General features: G+C 48.0%; 1 protein-coding gene across 4 annotated transcripts in view; it reads left to right on the forward strand.

Moving 5' to 3' along the window:
• Positions 1 to 15,761: 15,761 nt before the first annotated feature.
• TBC1D12 (TBC1 domain family member 12) overlaps positions 15,762 to 19,951 on the forward strand; it is a 46,938-nt gene continuing 42,748 nt past the window's right edge. For 2 of the 4 annotated variants that reach the window (XM_081863953.1, XM_081863952.1), the window contains exon 1: positions 15,762 to 17,279. In XM_081863953.1, coding sequence (XP_081720079.1) covers positions 16,474 to 17,279 — 806 coding nt within the window. In that variant the 5' untranslated portion in view covers positions 15,762 to 16,473. The remainder of the gene's footprint in view (positions 17,280 to 19,951) is intronic. The other 2 variants (XM_081863951.1, XM_081863950.1) reach the window with 2 other exon arrangements.

The raw sequence follows: 19,951 nt of genomic DNA on the forward strand, positions 1-19,951 counted from the left end.
GCACCCGGGGCAAGGCAAATAATTTGCGCCCCCTAACCCGTGGATTTGCGCCCCCTAACCCGCGGATTTGCCCTAACCCCAGGTGTTGCGCCCGGTGCGGCCGGCCCCCCCTGCACCCCCCACGCTACGCCACTGGGAGAGGGGACTGATCCCAGAACCTCTGCTGCAGCAGCCTGGAGCTGGCGCAAGGAAGGGAAGTAGGAAATATTTGCTCTGCTCTTTTATTCTGGCTGGTTGTGAGTGGCAGATCTTCAGATGCAGCAGTAAACCCATTGTTCTATTCTGCTACACTACTCCTGTCCTGTGCTTTGGTTTTCAGTGGCTCTAAAATGCAAAAGAAGCCTCTGATATCCAAAGCAGGAAGTCTTGTTTGAGCTTTAAGGTAAAGGTAAAGGGACCCCTGACCATTAGGTCCAGTCGTGACCGACTCTGGGGTTGCGGCGCTCATCTCGCTTTATTGGCCGAGGGAGCCGGTGTACAGCTTACGGGTCATGTGGCCAGCATGACTAAGCCGCTTCTGGCGAACCAGAGCAGCGCACGGAAACACTGTTTACCTTCCCGCATTCCAAATTTAAGGCCTAATTTCTTTTAATCTTAAATATGCAATCCTAATCTAAGGTCTATAACCCCTTTACTTTTTTTTGTAAGAGATGTTATTGAAATCTAATCAGAAGCTTTAAAAACACACACAAACCACTGATAAAATATTTTTATAACATCACAGCAAACAAATTTAGAAGAATAAACTGTTTCTTAAAATAGTGTTTTCTGTTAGGCTAGATATATTGTGTACTCTCAGAAACACAAATGTAATGTATTAAATATGCAGGAAATGAGGCTTTGCTGATAACACTAATAAGTATTGTAATGCGGACTGCAGCACTGTTCTGGGAAAATTTAATCACAAAGAATTTACTTTGCAAAGCAATGGTTTTGTTATGGCCCAGTTAAGCTTTCTTCTAATTTTAGATTTAAGTGCTGCTGTTTTAGGACTGGGAGATGCAAGGAAAGTGTATTGGGAAAGTTCTGAGCATTGTTCTTCTGTGCAAAAAGGTCATTTCCACAGAGCAAAGTGAGTGTTTGATTATAACTGATCAGAGACCATGGCCAGATGACCTGAGGATATGTTCTGATTTGTTTGCTGGGAGGTTATATAATATTGTGCCAAGCAGTTGCTATCCCACACTTTCCAATGCATTTTCTCATCACTTTCCTTACTGCAAAGTGACCTATATTTGGGGAGAGGAGTGGTTTTGTTGTGCAAGAGTGCCAAAACGATTTTTTGATTGCACAACCTAAACATGTTTGTATGTGATTGAATCCCAGCCAAATGTAGTGACAATCTGGAAGTGCCCAGAATCTGCAGAACAGGGTTAGCTCAAACATTCTAGGGTATGTTGCCTCTGACCATGCCCTAAGCCTGTGCCTCAGAAACAATTCAGATTAGACACGACATCTCATTGAATGATCCCCCATGTGAAACCATTCCCTTCAAATAGAAAACAAGCATGTCAAGGAGAGAGCTAGGCCTGAACCCTTTCTGTGGGATTTAGAATTCAGTATGCAGGAAACATGATTTGGCGGAAGAGCATTCCATCATATAAGGCACCATCTGCAGTCTGATGTGGTACATCCTAGAGAGGACCAGCTCCGGGGTTATAGGGCCCCTTGGCAAAGTGTGGGGGTGCCCACTTAGGTGGACTACCTAGCGCTGACTGTGGGTCCCTGAGAAACTACTATTTTAAATGTCCTACCATGCTACCTAGTGATGCAACGTTGGGCATCCCAGAGCATTGTGAGAAATTTAAAATGGCCTCCTGACACCTAGTGCCAGGGACCCTAGCTGGCATCAGCTCAGGTGCATAGCTGTCAACTTTCCCCCTTTTTTATGGGAAATTCCCTTATTCCGAATAGGATTCCTCTCAAGAAAAGGGAAAAGTTGACAGCTATGCTCAGGTGGGTCCTGTCAGGTGCTGGGCCCTGGAGCTATCCAAGGGCGTTCATAGTGAACCTGACCACAGAAACAGGTTTATTACCTCAGCGAGAATTAGGTTACTGTCTCTACCTTTTCTGGTAACTACTTTCACCATTCATCATTACTCATAGGTCTCCTGCAGCAACCGCAGTGCCTTTTCCACTCCCATCAAGAACGTGGGAGGGAGAAAACTAAGGTTGTATCTAAGCTCTATTCCCAGAAGACTCATTTAAATTAATGGGCACAAGCTACTCATGACCACCCATTGGAATGGGTCTACTCTGAGTGGATCTCATAGAGGAGTCAACCCACTATTACATGAATATTGCTTGGGTCAGGAGAAGCCACAGGGGATGGATTAACCATTTAACAACCTGATCCTGATCCACAGCCTTTGCCAACCTGGTCCGTTCCAGATGTTTTTGATTACAATTCAGCACCAGACAGCATGTGCTCAACCCTGCCTCAAAACACAGAACAGCTGTAAATGGAGGTATATGCATGTATGCAGATGAACATTTTGGTCAACCAAACGATGTCAGGGGAAACGGATAAAGCACAAATTCTCGAATTTTGATTTTTATTCTGTTTACTGTTTGATACCTTCTGCACCCTTGACAGCGTTGAAAACGCGGAAATGCAAACAAAATGAAAAGCGCAAATCTCAAAAGCTACCACTAGGTGGTGTGCTCAGCTTTATGAAAAACTTCCGATTCTGGCTGCAGGGTTGTCCCTCGAAAACCACTTCCCCTCTTGTTAAATTAATATTCTAGTCTAAGCAAAAATAATTCTTTCTTTCTTTTTAATGCTCGCTTCCTCTTCGTCTTCTTAGAAGACAAAGTGAAGCTGCAAATCATTTTGGACAAATACAAGAGTCAAGGAGAAAAAGTATATCTGGAATGAGCAATCTCTTTTTTTAAAAAAGTTATAAAATTGATTTTAGGCATTAACATAGAATGTTGCAAAACAGCCTTGCAATTATATGATATTGGGTGCAGTTTCCAGCTTGAGCATGGAGGAATAGTAAAAAATAATAGCAGCCTAATGAATATTTTTTTTAGATAAATAAATACTTGCTCATATTTAGGAAACATTTAAATTATTTTCTTTCTTTCTTTCTTTCTTTCTTTCTTTCTTTCTTTCTTTCTTTCTTTCTTTCTTTCTTTCTTTCTTTCTTTCTTTCCAATCCAGGATTTGGCCCACCATTTACATGAAGTTTCTAAACTGCTTTTTTCAAAACGGTTGTCTGAAATATGTTGAAGTGCTGCTTTAATATGCTCTTACTGATTTTTTTAAAGTTGCGAGTTACTCTGTGGTCTTGTTAGGGAGGAAGGGCAGATGATAAATGGAAATAATAAGTAAAGACATGTTTATGCAGAAGTGAATGTCTGTGCTGTAGGATTTCACCCTAGAAAATAATAAGAAAATATTCTCAAGTAACTAGGTCTCTCCCATACACCCCTCAGTTCCACGATTTAGACCAATGGAATTTTTTGTTCCATGCATGTTTATTGAAATTAAAGTGCATATTTTTAGCAGACATACATTTACCTATCTGGTAAATAGTCCAATGTTTACGGCATTGGTGGTGGAAGAACATGAGACTGTCATAGGCGAAGCCAGGGTTTATGTTGGGGGGCAGGGGACAGAACTGAGTTATTTGTGACACAGTTGGTGAGTTAACTATTTTTATTGATTTACTTTATTTAGGGGAGGCAACTGCCCCCCCCCACTACGCCCATGGAGCCAGTTAAAGTACCTGACAAGTATATTATTGAATTTCATATTCAGGGCTAGTATATCTGCAGTATATACCTACCTATACCGATGTTTTGCTTTTACATTGTTTAAAAGCTTTATGTCGCTTTTTCTCTCCCTTTACACTTAGTTACTGTAAACAGGCTGTTCCTCTGAGGGAGTCACCAAAGAGCTATAGAAGGACAAAAAATATTCTGCAGTGACAAAGCTATAATAAGTGTCCCTTGAAACTTCCACACGCACACACCCATTTCTAGGGCCTGAGATTCCCCCTCATTTTGAGTCGTCTCAGCTTATTATATTTCACAACGGAGAGGTTCACATGACACCCTGTCACATGACACTGCTGGTGTAGACAATACTGAGCAAGATGGACCAATGGTTTGACTTGCTATAAGGCAGCATCCTACATGACTCTGTGCTGGGAAGTGGTACCCATGTTTTAGAAAGCAACACTGCAAGATTGTCATATGCGCCCTGTTCATCCTTTACTTGCATGTGGTTCCTCTGCTGATGTACAAATGGGCCATATTTCTGCCTCTTCCCATCTCACATGTGCCACATTGCTTGGGCTGTCTCCATCCTCTAAATAAGTGGTTCCCAAACTTTTTTTGGCCATGCCCCACTTAACCATCTCTAAAATCCTGATGCACCCCCCCCAGTGACATATAATTCTTATTATTCAAAAAGTGAACCCTAATTCATGTGGAGGAAGTCTAAAAGGCCATTAACTTGGTCTAAACAAGCTTCCAAATTGCCCCTCTTAAAAATCAAATTGCCCACCTGTGGGGGGTGTGCCCCACATTGGGAACCATGGCTCTAATTATTAATCTGGGGGGGGGGAATCTTAAGTGTTTCTTTGCTGATGACAGCACTCAGCACACAGACATTGGCTAGTCCAGGAGGCAGGACATTGGGGACTGAGTCCATTCCTGTTTCATCACAGGAGTGTCCCACAGGTGAGAAAGGTGTGAATAAGCCTGTACAGATTTCTTGAAAGTGCCTTTCCGTGGTAGCTGCGGGATTGATTAAGCCTGCGTGCATGTGCAGCCTCACTGCATGGCTCAGCTAAGCTCCCCTTTGGTGGTTGGATGCCACGCTTCCCCCAGGAACATTTGGCTGTGATGTAGACACCAAGCATGAGGCCGTATAAGTAGCGGGCCCAAATTGCTTCCTGCACGCAGCAGCTGCCTTGTCGAAATAGTTCAAAGAAGCCTTCATGAGCTACTCATCTTGCAAGAAGGCGTCCTTTTGCCTCTTGCAACAAGGAAGCACTTCCTATTGCCCAACGCTGGTGCAAACAGAGCAATCGTTCCTCATGTGCCAGAACCACTCCTCAGCTGAAGGCAATAAAAGAGAAGGCGAAGGACTGCCTGTGAATTAGTAGGACTAAAACAAAATCAAACCCCACAGTGCACCAAACAGATGAAGAAAAGGCAAAACATTTTGCTAAGGTTTCTGTGCCTTTAGTAGCTGATACCGAGTTATTTGGAGGAAAGACGGGGTGAAAGTGCAATGAAACAGTGCTTTTTTATAAAAAAAAGTGTTGAAATCAAATAAAAATATATTCAAAAATTGTACTACCAAAATAACAACCCCAGGATCACTGGTAAGGATTGGAAGCAGCTGTGACGGCTTGCTTCAGGGCACTCACGTGAATTAAGGGGCTGAGCAAGCTTTGAAGTGGGAACTTCTGATTCACAGGTCATGTGCTGCTCAGCCACTGTGCTGCACCAGAGCCACCCACGTGTTCAGAGCTTTGCCGGGCTGCTGTCGAGCTGAGCAATCCAATCCAGCTGTTTATGCAGAATAGTGAAAGAGGCCTGGGAATCGAGCCCGGCTCACGGCCAGGCAGTTCTCCAGCGTGCTTTGAGGCATGGAATTGAACATTATTGAGCGCAGTCATTTTATCTGAACAAAGGAACTCTTTGATCCCCACCCCCCACCCCAGTCTGCAAACAATTTTATTTCCTTTTATTACTTGGCATGGAGCATGCCATTAGTATAGGAGATCTGGCAAAGTTTAAAGACTTGCCTATACGTTAATACAATTTTGCTCTGAATAAATAGAGGAAATGAAATGAAATGAAACCTCTGAGACTGATTCATCTGTCTCTGTATGTTAAGGAGGGACTTTTTATTTGTGCTGGAAAAGTCCTGCAAAGACTAGGTTTGAAGGAAACTGACAATAACAAATAGCCTTTACAGATAATACATTATTTGAGAAATGATGGTATTCCTGTAACTCTTTGGCATCTGGAGATATTGAAGTCTGTCTTCCCTTTCAAGGCTGTGCTCAAATAGACATTTTATGTGGCTGTTGTGAGGCAATTTTCCTTCTAGCTGGGGCAGCTGTTGACACTGATGTATGGAAAGTGGATGAATGGCCATCCCAACTGGCAGACCAGACTCTTTCAGTGGTTGCTGCTCTGAATGAGGTGTACCCCGTGGAGGAGGTTTTTCAGCGGTGTCTCCATGGCTGTGGAATGATCTCACAGAGATACAATTACCAGAAGGATTGGTTGTTAAACCACTCTGAGAATTACAGCTGCGTCAGGGGATTGGGAGACTTCTGACAGTTCTCAGCAAACTACAGTTCCCGTCTTTGGCAGAAGCCACGACTGTTTAAAGTGTTATGGTGCTGCTTTAAATGTATACTGCAGATGGGGGTCTCTGCTGGTTTTGCAGCAGCAGACTAACATGTGGATACCCCTCTGGAAACTATATATGCAGGGCTTTCACCCCCAGCTGGAACTCACCAGAACTCAATTCTGGCACCTCTCAGGTGGTCATCATTGCAATCATAAGAGAGCAAGGGAGGAGTTCATGGTGAGTTCCAGCACCTCTTTTTTTTTTTTTTTTAATCATTTTTATTGGTTTTACAAATATAAAGTTATAAACAAAGAATCAAAAAGTATATCGGTATAAAGAGATTCCTCCAAATCTCAGTACTTCCCCCCCACCCCCTCCATGGGGTCCCATTTAATACTGCATATTTTTCTCTATACTGTACTCCAACTTTTATATCAGACCATATTATCCATGGAAATTTTTAAACTACAAATGAAATCAAAATCCTGCTAACGTTTCAATCTGCTTACCATGGTCTCCTAAATAGCTTATAAAATTTCCCCATTCTTTTATAAAGTTTTTATCCTTGTTATGTACTGAGTTGAATAGGATCCAAACTGCAGCAGTCTGATTGGTCCTAGAACAATAGGCTCCAAAAGGCAGCAGTCTGATTGGTCCTAGAACAATAGGATTCAGAATGCAGCAGTCTGATTGGTCCTAGAACAATGCAGCAGTATGATTGGTTAGCAGGAACCACCCAATCATGCTCCAGATAGAAGTGAATCCACAACCTGATTGGCCTACAGTAGAATCCTGGAATTAGCCAATCATGTGCAGCCCATTGTGTAAATAATGTATATAAAGCAGATACTTTGAGGGGACATTCATTCATTCCTCCTCACCACTATGAGCTGAATAAAGAGCATGAAATCACTTTGCGACTCTGAGTATATTTCACTGGCGACGAAGGTGGGATCCCGCTGAGCTGACTGCCACACACAGCACCGCAGCACCGCCACCTGCCGCACCGCTGCCTCGCACCGTGTATCCAGGCTTCAGCTCCGGGACCCAAGGAACTCAGAATGGCAACCGACAGCAGCTTCTCGCCATTCAACCCAGCATCTGGAGACTGGGAAGCGTACGCCTCCCGTTTCACCTTCCTCCTAGAAGCCAAAGGGGTCACCGATGAAGAAGACGCCAAGAAGAGGGCAATATTCTTCAGCGTCTGCGGAGAGGAGACATTTGAAATCGCCCGGGCTCTCCTTGCGCCTGAAGACGTCGCTACTGTTCCATACAAAACAATAATGGAACAGCTGAAGGGGCACTTTTCGCCACAGCCCTCAGTGGTGGCTCGTCGAAATGCCTTCTACGCAAAGCGGCAAGCCCCTGGGGAAACCATAACTGGGTTTGTGACCTCTCTCCGCCAAGCTGCCCGGTTCTGCAACTTCTCAGAGCTGGAGAACATGCTTCGTGACCGCCTCGTCGGTGGCCTGAAGGATGAGAAGCTGCAACGACGCCTCTACGCTAAGAAGAACCTAACGTTCCAGGTCGCTCTGGAGGAGGCCCTGGCAACGGAAGCTGCTGAGAGGTCGACGCAAGAGGCACGGCTGAGCCAGCCGTCCCAACCGAGGGTCCACCACGAAGACCTCACCAACGACTCGGGATCCGACAGGGAGGAGGTGCACCGAGTACAGCAGCGCACTCAAGCAGCCCACATACCACAGCTGCCTCGACGAGAAGGAGGGAACTGCGCAAGCTGTGGAGAAAGTCACGAGAGGAGGACCTGCCGTTTCCGCAACGCAGAGTGCAGGCAGTGCAGAAAATTGGGACACATCGCCCGGGTGTGTCGGGCTCGGCCCACCCGAAGCCAGGCATCAGATGACCAATCCAAGAGCCCCAGGTCCCGGGGCCCAACGCACCAAGGCAACTCGACGGAGCTCACAGACTTCCAGGTATACCAGTTGCCCCACCCCAACGTAGAGAAAATTTATGTAGAGGTACAGATAGAGGGGGCCCCATGCCGCATGGAGCTTGACACGGGTTCAACTCTATCCATAATCTCGGCAAGGACCTTAAGGAAACTGTGTCCTACTGGGGGTCCCAAACTCAGGCCGGCCCCATTCACCCTCCGGGACTTCCAGAAACGTAAGGTCCCCACAATGGGGGTGGGGACCTTCAGGGTGCAATACCGAGGGCGGACGCGGCAACTGGACTTGCTTGTGGTCAAGGGCCCCTACATTAGCTTACTGGGGTTGGCATGGTTTGGACCACTGGGACTAGCCATCACCGGGGTGAACCACATGAGCTTACAAGTGGACGTGGACGCCATATGCAAGGAGTTTCCGGGGGTTTTCGATGGGAAATTGGGACAGTATACGGGCCCCCCCATTGCTCTACAGCTTGACCCCGCAGTACGACCAGTCAGGCTCAAGGCCCGCCGGGTCCCATTCGCCCTGAAACCCCGTATAGACGAGGAATTGGACCGACTCGTGGAGCAAGGAGTGCTGGAGCCGGTGCCTAATGCCCCCTGGGAAACCCCAATCGTCACACCCGTCAAGCCTAATGGTTCGGTCCGCATCTGCGCAGACTACAAATGTACCATAAACAAGGCCCTCATGGCCCATGCATACCCAGTGCCAGTGGTCAGCCATGTCCTTGCCACCCTGGCTGGGTCGAAAATTTTTGGCAAGCTGGACTTGGCCCAAGCATATCAACAGCTGCCAGTAGATGAGGCCACAGCAGAGGCACAGACGATTGTGACGCACAGAGGAGCGTTCAGGGTAAAGCGGCTGCAATTCGGGGTCAGCGTGGCACCAGGCATATTCCAGAATCTAATGGACTCTCTCCTTAAAGGGATTCCTGGTGTCACCCCCTTCTTTGATGATGTGTTGATTGCCGGGCCCACACCAGAGGAGTTTGAGGACCGCCTCCGCACTGTTCTGCACCGTTTCCAGATGGCGGGTCTCAAGGTGAAGCGGGAAAAATGTCTACTAGGAGTGCCTCAAGTGGACTTTCTGGGATTTATGGTGGATGCAGAAGGGGTTCACCCGACTGGGGACAAGGTACGGGCCATTTGTGATGCCCCAGCGCCCAAGAACAAGACTGAACTTCAGGCCTTCTTGGGATTATTGAACTTTTACCATTCCTTCCTTCCCCACAAGGCGGCGGTAGCGGAGCCCCTACACAGACTCCTGGACAAGCGGGCCCCTTGGGTGTGGGGCCAGCGCCAGGAGGCCGCATTCCAGGCAGTCAAGGACTTGCTTGTCTCAAACTCGGTCTTGGCACACTTCGACGAGAGGCTGCCGGTGGTGCTAGCATGCGACGCCTCGCCCTATGGCATCGGCGCTGTCCTGGGACACCAACTCCCGGATGGAAGAGAGGTACCGGTAGCATACTTTTCCCAGACACTCAACGAAACCGAGCGGAACTACTCGCAAATCGACAAGGAGGGTCTGGCAATCGTGAAGGGAGTAAAAAAATTCCATGATTTCTTGTACGGGCGGCCCTTCACCGTGGTGACTGACCACAAGCCGTTGCTTGGCTTGTTTGCCCCCGAAAAGCAGACCCCCCAAGTGCTGTCTCCTCGCGTCCTCAGGTGGTCAATTTTCCTTGCCAGCTACCAGTATGCACTGATTCACCGCCCTGGAAAGGCGATGGGCCATGCAGACGCCCTCAGCAGGCTACCACTACCGGAAACAGGCCCCGACCCAGCACCTGCACAAGAGGTTATGAGCCTGGAGCTGCTTCCTGACTGCCCCATTCAGGCACAAGAAGTTGCACACCATTCCAAGAAAGATAGGGTCATCTCCCGGGTCCTGGACTGGGTGTGGAGGGGATGGCCCAGCCGCAGCCCCGGGCCAGAATTCGCTGGCTACACAACCCGCAAACATGAACTGTCAGCCCACAAGGGGTGCCTGTTATGGGGAAGCAGGGTCGTTGTTCCCCAGCCCCTCCGCAAAAGGGTCCTCACAGCCCTACACGAGACACACCCAGGGGTAGTAAGAATGAAGGCCCTTGCCAGGAGTTATGTGTGGTGGCCGGGGATCGACGGAGAGATAGAGGCCTGGGTCAAACACTGCCAGGCCTGCCAGGAATCCCGCCCAGATCCCCCAAGGGCCCCAGTCCAGTCCTGGGAGTCCGCCCGAGCACCATGGTCACGCCTGCATGTGGACTTCGCTGGCCCCTTTCAGGGGAAAACATTCTTCATAGTGGTGGACTCCTACACCAAATGGCTGGAAGTCGCACTGGTACCGTCCACTTCTACGTCCGCAGCCATCCGGGTACTATGCAGGCTGTTTGCAACCCACGGGCTCCCTGACACTCTCGTCTCAGACAACGGGACTGCATTTACATCAGGAGAATTTCAAACCTTCACAGTGCAGAACGCCATCCGCCACATCCGTTCGGCGCCATTCCACCCTGCCACCAATGGCCAAGCAGAACGCATGGTGCGGACCACCAAGGACACCCTTCGCCGCATGACGCAAGGGGATTGGGAGTACCGCCTTGCCACATTCCTTCTAGCACAGCACAGCACCCCCAGCTCAACGACTGGCCGGAGCCCCGCTGAACTACTAATGGGTCGGCGCCTTGCAATCAGATTGGACCGCCTTCACCCCGATAGAGCTCAGGATGAGGTAGTGGTGGGGGAAGGCAGGAACCCCCGGACCTTCGAGGCCCAGGACCCAGTGTACGCAAAGAATTTTGGGGCAGGCCCTGCATGGGTACCTGCCACAGTCACCAGGGTCACGGGCCCCGTGTCGTACGAGGTGCTAACAGATGGGGGGCAATGCTGGCGCCGCCATTGCGACCAGATACGGCGACGATTCCCGGGAGAAAACCAGGAGGAGGAGGACAGGTCAGAGGAGTCCCAAGGGAACAGTGGGGCAGTGAGGCCCATAGAGCAGCAGGGGCAAGCAGGAGAGGCAGAATCAGTAAATACAGAGAGGACCCGCGAGGCTGAAAGGACACCGGAACCAGAACCACGACTGAGCAAGCCGGTTGCGCCAGACCAAACAGCCCCAGAACCTGAACCCCGGACCAGGGAACACCCCAGGCCGCAACGCACACGTAGGCCACCGGCGTACCTTGAGGACTATGAATGCGACCTTCCGGGCAGGACTGGAACTTAGAGGGGAGGGGTGTTATGTACTGAGTTGAATAGGATCCAAACTGCAGCAGTCTGATTGGTCCTAGAACAATAGGCTCCAAAAGGCAGCAGTCTGATTGGTCCTAGAACAATAGGATTCAGAATGCAGCAGTCTGATTGGTTAGCAGGAACCACCCAATCATGCTCCAGATAGAAGTGAATCCACAACCTGATTGGCCTACAGTAGAATCCTGGAATTAGCCAATCATGTGCAGCCCATTGTGTAAATAATGTATATAAAGCAGATACTTTGAGGGGACATTCATTCATTCCTCCTCACCACTATGAGCTGAATAAAGAGCATGAAATCACTTTGCGACTCTGAGTATATTTCAATCCTCTTGGTTTCTGAATTTACCAGTCAGTTTTGCCATCCCGGCATAGTCCATCAGCTTGGTTTGCCACTCTTCTCTGGTAGGGACTTGGTCTTCTTTTTATGTATGGAACAACAGTCGCCCGGATGTTACTAGCCTAGAGATGGAAAGAAGACCAGCACCTCTTTTTCTAGAAAAATAGCATTGCATATATGTAAGTTGCTGCTGCCGCCGCCACCGCCAATAAAACAGTGAGGTTTCCTTTTCTGCAGGGCAGGTTCTAATTTAGGACATGGTGGAAACAGCTTTGATAGAAATGGTTCCAGCAGCTATCTAGACAACACCAGCTTCCTTTGGGGTCATTGTCATTTTAAAGAATGGGTAAAGAAGATTAGGGAAGCCACATAGGGGAGCAGCATGAAGGGAATTAAAATTCATGCGAGAACTTAATACTGTTAACTTTGCCAGCCTTGAAATAAGAACTGTGTGTGTGGTGGTATCATTGTACAATGCAGACTGGATCCTGCTTACAGACACTATTGTAATTAAAACAATCAATAATAAATGAGCTCAATAGGTTTTGGTAATTCAAGGCGGGCATCTAGCAATATCTCTGCTAGCTTTGCTGAAATACTGTTTTTGGAAAGGTTTGTAAAAGACAAAGGGTATCCTTTTAAATATAAGCTGCTCTGAGTGAGAAAGAAGTAGCAGCTTGATGGAGGAGCTCTTATTTGAGTGTGTGATGGGACACCAGGGTTCCTGGGTTGTCACCTGGCCATCTAAGTAGGACCTGGTAGGCACCAACCAGGCAATTGCTCCTAAGGAGAACACATTTGGACATTGCCTGGAGACTTCACCTATGGGAGAAGAAGGGTGGAAGGAGCCCAACTGCTGTACCTTAGGCAGAATGAAGGGTGGAGAGACAGGGAGGCTATAAAATGCCTCAGGGAGAGGGAAGAAGGGACAGAAGTTCAGTGGAGATCCAGGGATGAGTGTGGGTAAAGGAGATGATAAAATAAGGCTCTTCCACACAGTCTTTGCTTTGCTACTGGATATGGCATACCCATAGCCTATGATTACCTAGTATCTACCCACCCTACTCCCTGGGTATAGGAGCCCTGGATTTAAGCCTGCCAAGGACATTGAGGTAGGCTACACCTGTCTTCTTTGGTGGGGTGGGGGAGAGAATTTTCCCTGGAACCTTGAGGCAGTTTTGTGAAGATCCTGACTGTCCAGGGGGTTTGGGGACCTACTTCTGAGGAGACTTGACTTAAAAAAAAAAGGGGGGGGGGACTTGGGACACTCCATTGTAAGAACAGCACTGAAGTAGCCACCTTGGAAGAAGAGGTCTGCTAAAGGGTTTATTGCCGAGAGCGTACTGGGCCCTGGGGGAAAGCGGATAATGTGAAGCAAAATTTCTGAAATGAAGTCTGACATACAACTGACCAAATGTGAGTTGGTACCTTCTTTGACTCCCTTTGCTAGTTGTGTCCCATGGAAAGCATGGAAGGTGCCTCTTCCACTACGTAACAGTGTTAGCAATCTGGTCTTGATCTTAACTATCAATTAGTTGTGCACCGCAGCAAATGGCTGTAGACACCAGCAAGCACCTTTTGCATTAAAGGTGTATCTAGCCTGTTAAGTGGGTTTTGAATGATTTGTAGAATGGTAGGCATGTATTAAGGTGCATCATGGATAAATGGGTGTGTGTGTAAGGGGGGGCGGGGAGATGGCGAGAAGCGCAATCCTCAGTAGACAGTGCAATCTTATGAGTGTCTACTGAGAGTAAGTTTCCTTGACACACTCCCACTTTAGTGTGCAGTCTGAGTATGGTACTTCCAGATCTGTAAAAATAAGATAGAATTGTAGAGTTAGAAGGAAGCTTAAGGATCATTTAGTTCAGGCACCCCCAAACTCAGCCCTCCAGATGTTTTGGAACTACAACTCCCATCATCCCTAGCTAACAGGACCAGTGGTCAGGGATGCTGGGAATTGTATTCCCAAAACATCTGGAGGGCTGAGTTTGGGGATGCCTGACCTAGTCCAACCCCCTGCAGGAATATGCAGCTGTCCTATATGGGGGTTGAACTTGCAAACTTGGCATTATCAGATCTACACAAACACAACTTCCCACTTACAGCTCCCAGTTAAAAACTCTCACATATATCCTCATTGATCTCCACAGCAGCCTTTCTCTGGGAATTGCAGCTGTGCGAGGAGAATAAGGGTCCCTCAACAACTCTCAGCACCCTTAACAAACTACAGGTTCCATGATTATTTGGGGGAAGCCATGACTGTTTAATACGTATAGTGCAGATGGGTCTTAACAATGGAATCCTATGTATATACATTCAGATACAACTTCTACTGAGTTCAATGATACACCCATATAGGGATGAGGTGTGTGTGGATTTTCAATTTAATTTGTATTTAAAGGTGAACTTACGAAATTTGCACTTTCCAAAGCAATACAAAGACTGAAACATGACCATTTTTCAAAAAGTTGCACTTATCTGAATTTTGCAACACAGTTCTCCGTCCATACTAAAGTGTGCTTATAAATACATACAGTAGTGAAAATAACTTACCAAAACACATATTAGGGGAAATGCTTTATAAAAGTGTGACTGTTAGTGTCATTGGCACTAAAGTGCCGATGAACTGAGGACTTACCTTAAAAAATGCGAACTGATGTGGAAATGTGGAGAACTGGGAAAATGCAAAACTGCAGGAAACTGAAATTGACATATTTCGCCTTCCACACACCCAGGTAAGTGTTTGCAAAGGACTGCAGCTTAATAGAATTAGCCCTTTGGAAGTTTTATCTAAATGTTTCCAAATTACCTGTGAACTATTTAACTTCCAGATGGGGGTATACTATGACAAGTTTCACTCCGGAATGTACTTTCATGGCTGAGTTATAAACCTGTGGAAACAATGCACTGTAACATTAAAGCCAAACGGCTCCTGAATGACAATGTAAGAGATGCAACACAGGGTAAGAAAAGTTCTTAGATGAAGTGTAAACAAAATAATAAGGGTGACATTGAGTTTGTCACACAAGATTGGCTGTAGACAGGATAAACTTGTTTTGGCCTCTCTGCAACAGGATACTCCCTGCAGTGTAAAGTTATATGGGGAATACTGTATGTTGACCTGTTATCTTGAGTAGAATGCCCCTTTCTCCAAAGTATTTGCTTTTATACTACAAATGCAATATTCCTCTAGAAAAAAATATATTAAAGAGGACTGAATTGCAAAAGTTTAAAATTCCCATTGGGTCAAATGGGCTCAGTTCACTGTCCCAATGTGACAGAATGGATGAAGTAATTCAGAATGAAGGTAAGAGGGATCATGTTTTGATTCCTTCTAGTGTAAAACAAAATATTCCCTGTAAGCAGAAAACCAGACAGGCATGGAGAGGGTTATGCTAGAAGCTTTATTTATCCTTTTGGTTTCTAACTGCAGAGGATTTCATTACACAGGGTGGCTGGGGGCATCCAGAAATTGTAACCCCCAACTTGAGTTCTGGTACAGTGCATTTTACCACCTCACTGCCTACATAGACAAAGTTCTTTTGATGTTAGCAGGAGACGCTTGAGCATGTATCTTCGGCTGGATGCAGACGAAGCCTGCAATCATTTACAGGCATGCCTGTGTACTGCGAACACGCAGTACTTCCAGGCACTGGTTTGCCCTTTTAGTTGAGGTGAGGCTACACGGGAAATTAGTGGAGCAAGTCAGTAATTTCTTAAACTCCACGGGTGGGAACCAGTGGCGTAGCGTGGGTTGTCAGCACCCGGGGCAAGGCAAATAATTTGCGCCCCCTAACCCGTGGATTTGCGCCCCCTAACCCGCGGATTTGCCCTAACCCCAGGTGTTGCGCCCGGTGCGGCCGGCCCCCCCTGCACCCCCCACGCTACGCCACTGGTGGGAACTACCCGTGCTTGTACTCAGAAGCAAGTCCTCTTGAGTTAAGCAGCGTTACGAGGCAGCTTAAGCTCAGCCAACCTGGCTCTGGATCCAGCCCCATACCGTAGCACGTGATACCTGACGCCGTAATCAATGGGCTCCGGTGGCTGGATAATGAACTCTGCAGAGGGAGACTAAGAAGCAGCTGACACCTTGCCTGTCACCCGGGTTACTGGGCAAAAAATGACACACGTGTGTGTGTGTCCCTTCCCGGCTACACACGCGCACTGCGAGTGGAATACGGGAAACAGGGCAAGGCTGGCTGAGCTGCCCCAACGGGCTGGTTACCAAGAGGGATATGTAACAATACCGTACCGCCCTTTGTTATAGGCGGGAGCCTTAGATGATATACGGTAAACCTGCGAGCCTTCCATCAGCCCGCCATGGGCGTCAGAGGGCCGGATGTTTACAAGGCGCCACTTCCGCGCCAGCAACGTCGTCTCTATGGTCGGCGGCGATGACCGCCGAGAGGCCCCCGTGCGCCTGCGCGAGCCGGGCCCCCTTAGGCCGCTCCTGCCGCCACCATCACCGTAGTCGGCTGCGTTGAGCGGGACCGGCTGGTGGAGCCGAGGAGCGCAGCAGCAGCAGCCGCCGGCGCCCCGCCCGGTCGGTCCCTGTGCGCCACCGTGAGGGGCCGGGCCGCCTCCTCCTCCTCCTCCTCCCCCTGCCCTTCCCCGCTCCCCTTCCCCGCTCCCAGCCGCGCCGCTGGCTCCCCGGGGGTTCTGCGTCGGCAAATGGTTGGGCCGGAGGATGCCGGAGCTCAGGGCGGCGCATCCTTGCTTCCCTCGGGCCGGGAGAAGGAGGAGGCGGCGTCGCCGGAGGAGGAGGCGAAGGGCGGCAGCGGCGGCGGCGACGACGACGACGACGCGGAAGCGGGCGGCAGCCGAGAGGGCTCCGGGGCCCGGCTGCGCCGCTACCTGGCCGGCAAGAGGCCGCCCAACGGGGACGCCTGCGGCGCAGGGAGGATGACCAACGGGGACGCCGGCTTCCTCCTGTCGCCGCCGCCGCCGCCTCCTCCTCCTCAGGGGGGCACGTCGAGCCCCTCGGAGGCGCCGGCTTCGCAAAGCACGACGCTCCACAACGGCGGCTGCGCCTTTTTCCTGCCGGTGGCCCAGAGCGCGGTTGCTCTCGAGGAGGAGCCGCCGCTGTCGCTGAAGAGCTGCGGCCTCGCCGCCGCCGCCGCCGCCGCCCCGGCCATGTCTCCCTCGCCCTCTTCGTCGTCGTCCGCTTCAGGGAGCCCTTCTCCGGCTTCCGAGGAGGCGGAGAGCCTGGCCTCCCCGTCGACGAGGGCTCTCCCGTGCCTGCCCTCGCTGGCTTTCATGGACATCAACCTCAACTCCCGCAACACCTTCGAGGTGAGCCGCCGCCGCAGCGCCCCGGAGCATTTGCAGCCGCAGCAGCAGCAGCTGCCGCCGCCCGCCCTCGCCTCCGGCGCCAATGCAGCTGCCGCCGCCGCCGCCGCCGCCGGCTCCGAGCAAGGGGACCGGGCGAAGCGGCTGGGAGGCCTCGCCAGCTCCAGCTTCGCCGAATTCTTCACGAGGTGAGTGACTCACGCGGCCGCTCCCCGGGACTCCTGCGGGGAAAAGGGGCTGCCGCATGCGGGAGGAGAGCGTAACCTTGTAACTTAACAGGAGAGAAAACCAGCCAGAATCCCCCTCCCCACCCGCTCTGGAGGCATGCTTTGAAACGGTGCCGGAGCTGTCATTTTAAACCTTAAACCTCTTGCTTGAGAATTGTGGCCATTACGGTCAAGGTGTCTTGACTCTGTATCCTTTCAGATCTTTTTCCTGCAGTGTACTCTCCCAGGTGTGCTTTTTTGCCCATCCCCTTCCCCTGGTTAGTATAATTGTAGCTTGGTATATCGTTAAGTCTTATGAAGCTGATCTGCAACAAGAACTCCTTTTTCAAAGTTAAAACGCTTGTGATAACTCTTTTGGAAGAGGAAAGTAGCAGTGGCCAAGGTATGCTTAAGCACCCTTTGTGATGGACCTGTTTTTGATGAGAAGATTTTAAAGATGAGGTGTGTGTGTGTGTGTGTGTGTGTGTGTAAAGAACCTTAAGAGAGAATTTGCCCTTGTCTTACTGAGCTCATGGGTAGCCTAAATCCAAAGTGTGGTCAGTCTGGCATAGTGGTTAGAGTGTTAGACGAGGAAGGGGGAGACCCAGGTTCAAATCCTTGTTCACCTAGTGACCTCTGCTCACTGGGTGACCTTGGGCCAGTCACCACATCTCAGCCTAACCTACCCTGCATGCTTGTTGAGGATAAAATGGAGAAATGGGAGAGCTGTTTATGCCACCTTGAACTCTTTGGAGGAAAGGTGAGGTATGAATGTAATGATGCAGTAATAAAAAACTTTTTTTTTTGGTATCTTATTTAATGCTTATACATGAAGGATGACATTTTCTATGATGCTTTTGTCTCTACTCAATTGAATCTATTTGACTAAGCATGCAGAAGCATTTTATGCTTTTCAGCTTCACTAATCTATTTTCTGAACTGAAGACTACCATGTCAACAAGAAATTGTGATAGCGTTCTGTGCAAGGTAGTTGAGTCTCAAGTTGTTTGCTTTACTACGCATATCATATTGAATACTAAAGCTGCCTCTTGTTGCATCTTTTCTCCTATGTTTGATTAAATAGTTGTCTAGTTAGAAAAGAAAGGGAAACAATTCAGCATAGTGATACTGTACAAACATTTATATATTGCTCTTTAGTAAAGTATTGTTCTCAGGTGTCACAAAAGAGGAATGTATCATGTACTTGCCCAAGTGTACACTGCTCTTTGTGAAATCTTTAAAGGACATACCTTGATAAACAGAATCAGAAGAGCTGGGAGGGATCACAAGGGTCATCTAGTCCAGCCCCCTGCAATGCAGAAATCTTTTCCCCAAATAACTAGCACATATTTGATTGGGCTTGTCTAGTGCCTTTGCATTTTTCTGGAGTGACTATCCAAGAACAGTTGAGTAGCCACTGGGAGCAATGCTTATTTTGTCTAGTTAAAATGCTAATGGCATTCTAATACTGTAACTTCCTGCCTTGTGCATATTTCGTTGTATAGCAATTGATTATTTCCCCTTAATAATCTTTGCTGCATGTGAATTTCAAAACTTAACTTTATTATTTTTATAATAATGGAGAAGATAATGTTCCCTTCGTAAGCCAGCTTTGATTCTTTTTTTCCCCTTTCCTTTTCTGCAAGCAGAAATGAGATGTTCCAAGTTGAACAACTGTTAGCCAAGAATGAAGTAAGGTTTTGTGGCTATGTTGTAGCCTGGACTTGAAGAATCAACACATTTTTATACATAGCTGGTTTCTCTGGTCACAATGATGGAAGACTTGATGGGTATTGGGATTGTTACAGTGGAATGCAAGTAATAGACCATTTTAAATTATTCATTTCTCCAAAGAGGTTTTAGTTCTCTCATCTGCCAGTTTTCAAAAAGCATCATTTGCTTCTTGGATATTGAAACTATGTCTTAGTACTGATTGTTTATGGCAGATACTCGATGCTGATTTTAGCATTTTGGTGTTATGTGAAATAATGTTAGGGATACCTTATTCTTTTCCACATACTGTGGACTCTGTATTACACTTGTAAGGCATCTGACAGGGTGCAAATTAGTTCCCTCAAGCTTAGCATGACGGAAAGGGCTGGGAGGTGCTAGAATGGACAAGCCCAACTGAATATCCCACAGATTACAAACTGTTATGTCATTGCCTTGATAGGATTGGTGAAAGTGTTGCACACTGACGCTGCATCATAGTGTGTAGGTCTTGTGTTGGGTAACCATTAATATCATTCTGTTATTTACTGGTAAGTTTTTCTAGTTTCTCTCTGGCTTGGCTCTCACCACACCTCAAATGTGTTTGAACAGCTACTCTAGTATTAATTACTGGTTTGACTTTTCCTCTCTGCCTGAACTGATCTGCTCACCATTTCAATAATACAGCTTTGTGTGGTAGAAGAAGGTGCTAGTGCACATTTCCCTAGATGCCATTATCTCTTAACAGGCGGTTGTAGGATTGTACTGTTGCTATCCCTAAACTCTATTCTGATCTACTTTTTAGTACTTCCTTCAGTATCCTTCATTGATATTTTCTGATTGCATTTCCTGAGTATAAGTAAAGTTATGATGATAATTTATTGGGGAAATTACTCAGATACCGAAAGTCTGTGTAAATATTGGGTCTTTAAGATTCTAAAGCC

The sequence above is a fragment of the Podarcis erhardii genome, assembly GCF_964252035.2.
Source record: "Podarcis erhardii genome assembly, chromosome: 5".
Lineage (NCBI taxonomy): Eukaryota > Metazoa > Chordata > Lepidosauria > Squamata > Lacertidae > Podarcis > Podarcis erhardii.